Here is a 12703-nt window from a genome sequence, read left to right as displayed (position 1 = left end):
GAGGAGGAAGTTGTTTGATCTTCAACTTCCTGCTGAAGAGTATGTCGATTCTGAAGAAGGGGAAAACTTACAGGAGTACAAAGTAAATGTTAGAATAGAACCTGAAAATAGTTTCCTCAGAAGTCATGCTGGTGTGAATGCTAATTGTCCAATAGACGCTTCTACTTCTGATTCTTGTTTGAGGAGCTCAGTTGGGTTGGCCGATTTAAACAAACCTCTTCATCAAGAATCAAAGTCTCCGATACTGGTTGATTTCCATGGTAATACTTCCTCTAATGGGAAGACCAAAGGGATGAATGAGTCAGCTAAGTCAAATGAAAGATTTTTAGGTGTAAACCATGATGGTTTTCTGATGAACTCGTCTGTTGAAAGTGAAATCAACAAGAGGGGACGGTTCTCCCACATGTATAAAGAAGGTAAGGTTTCCTAGCGTTTTTTTAGTTTTGTTCAGTTCATCATTTTCCATGTGTTTGATTGATTGCCATGCATGCGTTAATTCAGCACATATAATCGGAAATCCATCCTTTTTAGTTGCCAAAGTAATAAGTTTAGCTTTGTTATATTTTTACTCTCAGGGTCTAGTAATAACCTTGGCACCCAGAGGCAAGGTCTTCCGCAATATAAGTTGCCTGTGGCTTACAATCCAGGCCAAGCTCCACTGAACCAGCTTCATCATGCTTCTGGAACATATCCTACTGTTTGTTGCGAGGAAAATTTGTGGAGAGATGGATCAAACTGTGGTGAGTTTAATGGCCACTTGGAACCACTTGTAGCTTCTCAGAGTTCACTCCCATTCGTTAGTTCCCGTTGTTTTCCCGGCTCACAGGCGCACTCCTCATCATGGACGAATCCAATAGGTAGCTTTACTCGACAAATAACCACATCTGGATCGCCTTCGATCCAGGAACACTTCGGAGGAAAGTGGCAAGCGAATGATAGTTCTAGATTGAATGCAGTTTTGAGAAACAAACAAACAACCAAAAATGGGTTTTCTCGTGGGTTTGCCTCGGGATCAAAAGAACTACAGGCTGCCTTGCCATCAGCTGGCTTTGGTTATCTTAACTGTAGTGAGGGTGATAAAGTAGTATCTGACCACTCAATTAATCATGGATTTGGGATTTTTGCAAGGGGATCCTGTCTTGTGGATTCAAAGCCTGTACTAGATATTAACTTGAACGAGGTAGTTTCAAACTCGTCAAATGAGCCATGGGGCCGGCAAGATTTCAATACAATAGATCGAAAAGTTAAGCATGAAGATCATGTGTCGGCATTACCCTGGCTTAGACCTAAGCCAACTATTGGCAGTGAAGGAGACTTGAGTGTCCCTCGGGCTTCTTTGCGTCGTAACTGGGAAACAGTTAGTGATCTTAATCAGCCGTACACCCCATTAGTTACCTTGGCTTCAAATGATTGTGTAATTGTAGAGAAAAAGGAGATTGATGAGACTCAAAATGTTCAGAAAATTCTTGGGTTTCCAATCGTTGACACAATTGCTCGAGGACATGAGCCATCCTCATTTGTTTCCTCATCGACTATTGTTGATTGCCCTCCCGACAAAAATAACAAAAGGAAGAACAGAATAATTGACATGAATCTAGCATATGAGCCAGAGGAGCTGAAAGCTTATGAAGAAAGACATCTGGAAAAGGCGACACAAGGCGCCTGCTACATTGATTTAAATTCTTGTGTAAGTGATTGTGAAGATCCTCCCGTACGGTCATATGAAAGCCAGAGCAACAGCCGTAAGTTAACAAAGGTGATAGATTTGGAAGCTCCTGTTTCCCTGGAGAGTGACGACGACGATACACCATCCAAGGAAAATCTTCCCAACATCGGATCATTACACTCATTAGAAAAGAAAGCGGAGCAAATGCCTGACGAGGTTCTTCGTGATGCAGCAGATACACTGATTGCCATCTCATCTTGTCCAAATATCGATACATCTGAAGCTTCCTTGGCAGATTCACTTCTCTGGTTTGTCAATACCATGTCGTCGTGTGCTATTGAACTTGAGTGTGTATTCCATAAAGAATCAAGAACAAGAGATGGTTCCCCACTGCAAGGTTTGTTCGAGGAGATTGATGAATTTGAGGCAATGACATTGCAACTCGTTGAAACTATAGAAGATGACTACATGCCTAGGTCCTTTGTTCCCGAAGCCCAGATAGAGGACACTGGAGGCAATTTGTTAGTCACTAGAAGTCGTAGGGGTCAGTCGAGGAGAGGAAGACAGCGGAGGGACTTTCAAAGGGACATCCTACCTGGTCTAACATCGTTGTCAAGGCATGAAGTTACAGAGGATCTTCAGACATTTGGAGGGCTGATGAGAGCTACTGGCCATCACTGGAATTCGGGATTGACCAGAAGAAACGGCAGCAGAAACAGAAGTGCTAGGGGTAGGAGACGAGCAGTCATTGAAACAGTCCCTAATATCATTCCAAATACAGTTTGCCCTCCATTGGTGCAGCAACTAAACAACATTGAGTCTGTTTTGGAGGACAGAAGCCTAACGGGGTGGGGAAAGACAACTAGACGCCCCCGTCGACAACGATGTCCCGCAGGTAATCCTCCTACTATCGCATTAACATAAGAGTAATCAAAACAAGGCAATACTTTCTTTAATTCTGAGTTTATAGAGGGAACATAAGATGTGATTGGGGAGCTTGTTTGAGTGATTTCGGGATTGCTGTAGTGATTGTCTTTGTAAATGTCGTTTTAGGGGATCTTTCTTGATTTTTGACTTTGATTTACCAATTTGCGTTTTGTTTACAAATAATGTTACTGGATTTGATCTTGATATATACATAGTGCATTGTTTCAAATGCAAGAGTATGTTTGATCTATGACAAATATTAAGCAATTCAAACTTCAAGTTAATGAATGTCACAAGAATTTGAAATGTGGTTTAATTTAGCCTATGTGAAATACACAAGTGGTAGAGCTTTTATAAAAATAAATTGGTGCAAAACTCATGGAATTTTAAGAGTATTACTAAAACCACTATCTCCTCCAATTATGACTTAGTGGGCTTTTTTTCGAGTTAGTTTGTTACCATTGGGTTTAGAACATAAGAATTCGTCTCAAACTTGAGATTTTGGTGTCAGATACACTAGAATCATTGTCGACTTTGTGCATTTTTCTGCATGGTTGTTGGTTTATAATAATTTAATAATCCCAAACTTTAACATATCCTCCTATCGCAACAAAATCAATAGTTCTTCCTTTTCTCTATTATTTAGTATGTGCGAGAAACATAAAAATTTCCTTTTACAAAAGGAATGTAGTTTATGAAGAAAAAGGTTTTAACTTCAAATTTAGTGGTTTTTAACTACAAAAACATAAAGTATAACAATATTGAAATTAAGAAAAATGCTTTAACCAAGTAGTAAGATATCTCTTACTTTATTAATAGTATGACCTTATTAATAGCATAGATTTTGAATGTCTTAGGAAGGAGAGATCATATTGAAAAACACTTTTTAAGGGGAAAAAACTTTGAAAATTAGTGATGTTCAATTTGATTTCGTCCGACTAATCCTGAGAGAGAACGGCCTTCTCCCTAGTTTGCCTTCAAATGAATCTGAATTCAGTCACGGTCTACAAACACTCAGAACAGACGTGCGGGTCCAAATCAACCACAACTCACCTATCTCATACTGGGCTCTCAAGTATACATGTCTTTCAAAATAAATCTGTCCCCAAGTAGGACGTACCTCCCAAGATGTCCGTTCAAACCAGGGTCTTCAGCCCGGGCTAGCCCCTTTCCTTATAGGATCCAATCATATAAGGGTAATCGAACTGAAACGGTTCACGAACTTTTCGAGTTGGATCAAAAAATAATTGATTCGTATTTGAATTTGTCAAATCGAGCCGAACTCGAATATATTCGAACTTTTTCAAGGCGAACTCGAGCTCAAATTATATATTGTTCGACAGTTTGCGATATTCGATATTTTATTAATATAATATAAATATATTGACATTCACTGAAAATTTAGGGTTCGGTTCCAGCAGGTGATAGCAGTCCGAGAGCAGACTTCGAATTTACTCTAGATCTGAAATCACGAAGGGGACGGTTAGAAGGGGGCCGGGAGGGTATCTTAAGCTTGTTAAGCAACTTTCAACTAGTCAGGAGCTAAACTGGTTCAGCAGTTCAACTGGTTCAGCAGTTCAATTGGTCAGCAGCTCAACTGGCCAGCAGCTCAATTGGTTCACCAGTTCAATTGGTCAGCAGCTCAACTGGTTCAGTAGTTCAACTGGTTCAGTGTCAGCTGATGTGTTGAAATCAGCCTTGCTGATTTCAGTTTGTGTAGCAGCAGTAATCATACTTATTTATCAGCATCATAGGCTTCGATTCAGACTTTGACTTTTGAATATAATTTGTAGATCATCGTCTTATCTTTTCAATGCATACTGAATCGCTTCATTCCAATAATTGAGCTGAGACATATGGCCAAAATACCGCAACTGTTCATACTCAACTGATTGATATTTTCGTGCAATCAGTTTGGTTATTCAGTTATCAGTTTGGCCTAGATAACATCCAATTTTACACTTCTGACGTGAAATACGACTTGTTTCAGATTGAGTTTTCTGATCAGTATAGTTGACGGATTGCCATTTGAATATTATGAGAGATATCATTAAAACACCGAAGCTCACCGGAAATTCACTTGGGCTAAATTAAGTTTCAATTTGTTTCTTGTTTGCAACTTCACACATGAGTAAATATATTAGAAATATAATAACAAGTTTTATTAGCATCAAAATCAAGATTGCGAACGTGAAATATTTCAACACATTCATATCAACATACAATGAAAATATAATTTGAGTAAACATCATTGGTCTCCACAAACTTTATATCGGGCTTGATGTATATCTCAATATTTTGTAACAATTTTATAATTCATATCTCATTTGAGATAATATATTCTTCTTTGATATCAATTGTGTTCATTGGCCCTATCACATTCATCTTATAGAATTGATCACATTAATAGACAACTTCGAATAATTGTCTTCCTTTATTTCTCTTTGCATAAACAAAATATTATAACTAAGATATAGAAATTGAGAAATTGTACTTGAGAAAATAAAGTACATTTTCAAATTCTATGTACCATTTCAAATTCTTACATTGAACGTACATTTTCAAATAATTTTTATATATAATAAGTAGATCTTTTACCTTAAATAACGACATTCGGTTTCTCATGAATCTTTCCCTCTGGTTTTTGGCTTTGTTTTTTGCATTTGTAATAATTAATTATATAATTTGCGATGCGATGTATGTAAGAAACACCACCTGTCCAATAAATTTATTATCGAGTCTCCAAATTAAAACTTTTCTAGTTTACTCTAACGATCAGCATGTCTAATGGATTCAAGAACTTTTCTTATAATGCATATTGGAGATTTTCTTGCATTTCATTTACTGATGATCTGTATGAGGTATACTCTTCGATACAAACTTCACGAATTTTCACAGCATGACCTTTTATACAGTTTCACTTGACAACTGCACAGTATTTACAAGTTCTTACAAGTTTCTTTGTCTTTATCATCGATGGTATTCAGAAGCACAGACATGTTGCTGGAATTTTTCCAGTTAATCTGATTTTATTCGCTTTCTCTTTCACATTGATCTCCTCTTTTCTGCGGTTCTTTTCTGCCTGTGCCCTGGCGGCTTCTGCAACTTCTTGAATTCTTGTAATGTCGCTACGATAGCTCTGCACGGTTTTCATTCGTCTCTTATCCATTTCAGCCTGAAAGTCATTTTATCTTGATTGTTAGATCTCAATAACCTTAGGTTATAATGTTGATGTCAAAGGGTTGGTAATGACTAATGAGAATGAGTACCTCTCTTCTTTCGAGTTTGCGTTTCGCATTTGTCTTCTTCTTAATCTCCCACTTTTCGATTGTGCCCATCATCTTTTCGTACCTGAAACTTCTTTCATTATATGCAAGAATTACCCAAAAACAAAGGGTCTTTAGAATCATTAGAGTTTCTAAAAATGGTGCTGCTATTTTAAAGCTGTCACCAAAACCACTAGTTACCGCTCTCTAACGGTTGCCATTTCTTCTTTCTCCCAAGCATCTGCCATAGAATCACCAGGTCCAGGTTTTGCTGCAGGCCTTGGTGCTCGAATCTCAGCCTTTTCACTTCCAGTGGTGATATTCAGATTCTCATCTGCGAAAGTTGGAGGCATTCCAACAGCTGGACTTCCGGATTTGTTACTTGTTATTTCATCTTTCTGGTCTATATCAGTAAAACTAGCTTTCTTCTTCATAGATGGAGTGACACTAATTCCAGTTTTAGCCTTTGTTTTGCCTGTTGAAGTGCTTATTGGCACCTTGATACCTTGATCTGTGAAACTTGCCTTTGAAAATTCATCGGATGCATGCATAAACATTGTTCAAGATACATTTTATGAATATTTAGACATGACTTGGCTCTTACCTGTAATCTTGGCTGAACTTTTAGCCCTTTCAGGTCGGATTACAGGATCATCTACTTTGCTTTTCATCTTGTTCAAAGATTTATCAGGAGCATAAGATTCCACTTTTTGATCTTTCGCCCTNTACCTTTTAAAAAAAAACAATGATGATCTGAGTAATTATTACACATCAGGATTTTTTTTTAAAAAAAAATAGATTCGAGCAAACATCTTTATTGATATACATAGATGTTTGATATATATATATGTGTATATATATATATATATATAAACATAATTATTTTGTATATTTCCCAAACCTCGCAAATAATTTTTTATTATATTAAGATACATAAATCCGAGCAATTATTAATGTTTTAAATAAATAATAAATCATGGCAATAATTGCCCGAATTAATTTTTTTTTAAATGGATGACCTGAATAATAGTTATTTGAGTCATTTATTTTTTTTAAAAAAATAGAATACGTGTTTGCTCGTATCTAAATTTTAAAAATAAATAAATCTCAAGTACCTACATTTTTTTTAAAAAAAAATATTAGATCCTAACCGCCATGAACTCATAGTTGAACACAATCAAAATTTTCAATTTGATCATCAATGTCTGAAATCATATTTCACAGCAAAACTTATTTTTTTGGAAAGATTCTACTTTATTCATACATCCATGTAGTTTTATTTATTGCTTTCAAATGTGTAAGAATAATAACATGTAACTTTCGTCTACCTGGAAACGTAGAGACAAATTTACACGTTGAAATTCATGTATTGATTATAACCCTTTCCTTTGCATACAAAATAATTTTTCATCATATTTTCTAGGAAAAATTGCAATAAAGTTTATATGACACACGATAAAATCAACTTAAACAAAAAAAAAATTGAAAAATGAAAAAATATTCTTCTATTTGAAGTATCGTGAGTTGTTCTTGTGGGGACCCGGACGCTAATTCATGTCTTAATCATTATTAACGTTAAATAACAATTAAGAAAAGTGGGACTAAAAAAAATTTCTTTTTTTTTAATTATGAATGCGGAAACGTAATGTAATCTAGTTACTCTACATATCGGTATCAAAGTACAATTCCTGTACCACATACATTTATTCAACTTAGGTTTAAACATCTAATATCCAGTGTCCAACCCTATCTCTAAGACAAGTCCGGAGCCTCCACGCTATCTAGTCCAGCCTCGTTCTCTTCTTGACCCTAATCCTGTCCCACCTGTTGTCATGCACACATACAAACAAGACAACAGCCGGATAACTCCGGTGAGAATTATATTCTCAGTATAAACCATGTATACATGCAATCATATAATCAATGTAAAAGCATATAAAAGATATTCATAACATGCATACTAATCAGAACATGAATAAAGTATTCGTCGCATGTATCACAATCCGAAAAATGGATCAATATCAATAAAAAGTCATATTCTAAACATGTACCAAAAGCAGGAACATAAATCAATATCAATCAATGAATCACTCTCTGTGATTCTCAGACTCAGACTCGATTCAGTCCTAATCTAGGGATCCCGATCAGAATAAGAACATACACCCACCTACACTCCCGATCGGGGTGGTGGTACGTTCTTATTCACAGACTTTGGCCCTTTCCACATCGAACATCAGTAATAGAAGCAATTCCAATTCTATCCACTTCGATATGACCAAACGTCCGATGTTCTGACCTATCTGTCAAAGACTATGGCACTTCTGCCATATTCCTATCCTGTGACAATGTGCAATGTGCCAGTGACGATTCTATCACTATCAAGCACTTCTATCACAAGACCAATCATTTAATACCTGCTATCTATATATCAATAGAACAAGCATATAAATTCATTCATTAATTGCAAATATCAATGCAATAAAATAAAGTATGTGATTTAGGGAAACTCGAGTCAAACCTCACTCGAGATGTGCAATCCCAACTCAACATTAATTTATACCTTTATCTTCTCCGTTTGACGAAGACGCAGTCTCGAATTCAACTCTGTCCATACCCAATCTGGCAATGACAATATCGAACAGAGACAATATCAGTCTATAACTCAGTTCAAAACCTGTTTGATCAATACTCAAATCAAAACACAATCTGATCAATGTCAACGACATACTGTACAATCTCAATAAATACTGAATCTGATCAATATCAATTTACTGATATTGCGACGGCATAACAATACGGTCTCAGTAATCCCGTCAATCTCAACATCACATATATACTACCAGAACTCATAATCAATATCGGCATAATTCATACTCTCAACAATAATAGATCATACTCTCAATTCAGTACAATCTCTATCATAACAGTTCTGAAAATCATATCAATTGCATACACAGTCTGTTCTTCGATCTGACTTCCATTATATACTGATCAGTAATCAAATCTCAATTCATAATCAGTAATGATACAAATCTGATATCAAATCTTAGTCAATTCCTTCCAAAAATCATAATAATTCCATACGGTATCTATTCTTCAGTCCGGTTTCAATTCTACGATGTTTACTATGTCAAGAACATCATATATGAATTCTATTCAATTCCATCAACCTCATATTTTCAAATCATATCAAAACGTAGTAAAACTTACGTCAAGTTGTAGCCTGCGTCAATAGGAACTCAGTACTAAAGTCGGATTCAAAATCTGACGGACGAATCGAAATAAAAAGGCGTAAGGATTTCAGAAGCTTTCTCAATTTCCTTTTCTTCGTTTCTTCTGAAATGAAGAACTGTACGTTTGTTATATATATATATATATACACGTCTTACGGTGGAGACCAAGTGTCCATTTTTCCTTTTGCATGACTCGCGCATATGCGCGCCCCAAGTCCCGCGCATATGCGCGAGACCTACTGTCTCGGCAAGAATCTTCTCGACAGCTCGCGCATATGCGCGTCCCTGAGCCGCGCATGTGCGCCTAAATCTCTGTCTCAGAACTTTGGCAATCTACCAGCTCGCGCATATGCGCGTCCCTCATCCTCGCATGTGCGCAACATTCTCTGGACTCGGCACTTCTGGCATTTTCCCTCTCGCGCATATGCGCGTCCTTTCTCGCGCATATGCGCGAGATGTTCTGTCTCGCGGCTGCTGCTCCGCGCATATGCGCGACACTCCTCGGCCNCCGGAACACATAACAATAATCAAATCTCAATTCATAATCAGTAATGATACAAATCTGATATCAAATCTCAGTCAATTCCTTCCGAAAATCATAATAATTCTATACAGTACTCGTTCTTCAATCCGGTTTCGATGATACGATGTTTACTATGTCAAGAACAGCATATATGAATCATATCCGATTCTGACAATATAATAATTTCAAATCATGTCTAAACGTAACAAAACTTACGTCCAGTTATAGCCTGCGTCGATAGAAACATGATACCGCAGTCGGATTTAAAATCTAACGGACAGATCGAAATATAACGGCGTCAAGGGGCAAGTGGCTCATCTCTTTGAGCAGCACGTCTCGCGCATATGCGCGTCCTCTACCGGCGCATATGCGCTAGACCTACTGGTCTCGGCTCTCAAGTGTTCTGCTGCTCGCGCATATGAGCGACTTCACTCTGCGCATGTGCGCGACATTCTCTGGGCTAAAGTTAGGCTTCTCGCGCATATGCGCGTGCTTCTTCGCGCATGTGCGCCCAATTCTCTGGAAATGTCACTTGTGCATCTCACCCCCTCGCGCATATGCACGCTCTGTCTCGCGCATATGCGCGAGGTCCTCTGCCTTCGCACTTGGTCTCTCGCGCATATGCGCGCCTCCCTGCCGCGCATGTGCGCGAAGTCTACTGTCAGTCACATATGCAATCATCATGCCTTTCCAACTCTAGTCTCATCGTGACCCTTCTATAATCACATCAATTAATCCATTAATCCTTTCCGATTAACACGATAAAATCTCGGGCATTACACGGTTGGATCGAACGAGAAGGCTCAGACATGATTGGGTTAGCTAGACTAATTGAGCCGAATAGAATAAATAGTTCTAGTCGTATTGGTTCATGACTTAGGAGCTGGAGCTGGGTTATATGGCTTGATCTTTTAGAACCTAATTCCAATGTTCATTCAAAGGAAGTACCGCACGCTACTGAGGCGAGGCAAAATAATATATATTATATATATTTATTATTTTATGTATATATATTATATATATTTATTATTTTATGATATATAAAATTATAATATATAAATAAATAAATATTTAAGGTTTTTTTAGTTTATATTTGTTTGTTAAAATTGTATAAAATAATGCATTTTCTAAAAATTCATCAAATTATTGTGAAATTTGATGGTCAATTTTTTTTTTTAAAAAAATATATATACTAGAAGTGTAGATAAAATAATATGTAATGTATTTAATTCAATACACTTCTTGATTGAGTTCAAGCTACCCTAGCCCTTAATCTAATTACTCATATTTTGTCACATTAGCACTATAAACATTAATATTACCCCATGTGTTTACATATAGATCCATATACGATTATAATATTATCCTAATGATAACATCTCATTAACTCTCCACATCGATATACTTAATATTTAATTATTTTTATTTTAAATTTTTTATCATGCCTTAAGTAAATTTTTTTTATAGTTTAAATTATTGTAAAGACTGATACTTAAAAATTAAAAAATTAAAAATACGTCAAAGCAATAGTAGAATATATGTTTGATTGACATTTAGGTAAAAAAAAATTATTGTGAATACTAAGTTCAAAAATAAAATCTTCATAACTATAAAAAATATTATTTTTATATAATAAAATGAAAAGAGTAAAAATACTTTATATTTATATTTATAAAAAAAAGTATTACAAAAATAAATTCTTAGTAACTATAAAAAATAAATACAATATTATTTTCATATAATAAAATGAAAATAGTAAAAATAATTTAAATTTATATTTATAAATTGAAAATTATGTATAAATCTAACATATATTATACTATTGTTTTTGGGGGATTTTTTTTTTTTAATTATTTTTGTTGATTTTTAATTCCACATCTTTAAATAATTTAAAATGTGAAAAATATTTACATGAGTCATGATTACAATTTTAAAATAAAAATAATTAAGGATTAAGTATATCGATGTGGAGAGTTAATGAGATATTACATGAGGTAATATTAATGTTGATAGTGCTAATGTGACAAAACATGAGTAATTAGATTAAGAGTTAGAATAGCTTGAACTCAATCAGGTATATTGAATTAAATACATTATACATTATTTTATATCCGTTTTTGTATATCAATTTTTTTTTTAAAAAAATGATTGACTGTGAAATTTCATCATAATTTGATGAATTTTTAGAAAATGCATTACTTAGATAAAAGTTTAACAAACAAATATAAGCTTAAAAAAACCTTAAATATATATACTCCTTGGGCAGGACAACGTGAATTATTATATTTTAAATAAAAAATGAATCATAGTTTGCTAAAAATTTGAAAACAATGTTACTTTGATAAAGATTTTGTAAAAGTACGATAGACTAACAAAAAAAAAACCCTAATAACAAGAGCACAACAATTCGTCCATCCGGGGTATTAGAGTCGATAGAATTAATAAGCGTTTGACCAATAATTATATGTTCTCTCTACTAACATTTTTTCGGATGAGCATTTAGCACAACGTTTGCCATTGCAATTTATATAAAACAATGCTATTGATGCAATAATATTCAATATATTTTAAATCTGTATAGATTATACGCGAAATTTTTGAATGTTGAAAAATGTATGAATTTAAATTTGTTAAAATAGGTTTTCATTATATACTTTTTATTCAATGAGAAAAGAATACCTTTTAAAATCGATAAAAACTTATTTATAAAATTGATTAAAAACTTATTGTAGTATGTCATCAAATATTTCCATATTTTTCAAAATATAATAGGTTATATAATTTTTAATTTATTTATATATTATTTTAGATGTAAAAAATTATAATTAAATCAAATATTTGAGATTTTTTATAGGCAAAAACTTGTGTGAGACCGTCTCACGGGTCGTATTTTGTGAGACGGATCTCTTATTTGGGTCATCCATGAAAAAGTATTACTTTTTATGCTAAGAGTATTACTTTTTACTGTAAATATCGGTAGGGTTGACCCGTCTCACAGATAAAGATTCGTGAGACCATCTCACAAGAGACCTGCTCTTTTTATATACATACAAATCATGACTAAACTAATTAATTTGAAAAATAAAAA

The 12703-nt window shown here is 34.8% G+C and overlaps 2 protein-coding genes across 2 annotated transcripts; one reads left to right on the top strand and one right to left on the bottom strand.

Moving 5' to 3' along the window:
• Positions 1 to 4: 4 nt before the first annotated feature.
• On the top strand, positions 5 to 2827 carry LOC140968342 (uncharacterized; the record flags this gene model as incomplete). Its single annotated transcript, XM_073429271.1, has 2 exons — positions 5 to 416; positions 576 to 2827. Coding segments are annotated over 2 exons (2427 nt in total), but the record flags the coding sequence as incomplete, so codon positions are not given.
• A 2392-nt stretch (positions 2828 to 5219) lies between these two features.
• LOC140968341 (uncharacterized) lies at positions 5220 to 10942 on the bottom strand. The gene is made up of 5 exons (XM_073429270.1): positions 10938 to 10942; positions 6464 to 6588; positions 6061 to 6370; positions 5863 to 5944; positions 5220 to 5768 (listed from the first exon to the last, which is right to left on the bottom strand). The coding sequence occupies exons 1-5, from the start codon at positions 10940 to 10942 to the stop codon at positions 5577 to 5579; spliced, it is 714 nt and encodes a 237-aa protein (XP_073285371.1). The 3' UTR covers positions 5220 to 5576.
• Between the last annotated feature and the right edge of the window lie 1761 nt (positions 10943 to 12703).

Source organism: Primulina huaijiensis, unplaced genomic scaffold (assembly GCF_012295235.1).
Source record: "Primulina huaijiensis isolate GDHJ02 unplaced genomic scaffold, ASM1229523v2 scaffold35151, whole genome shotgun sequence".
Taxonomy (NCBI): domain Eukaryota; kingdom Viridiplantae; phylum Streptophyta; class Magnoliopsida; order Lamiales; family Gesneriaceae; genus Primulina; species Primulina huaijiensis.
The sequence above is the reverse complement of the archived record's forward strand: the minus strand, read 5'-3'. Positions and strand labels throughout refer to the sequence as shown.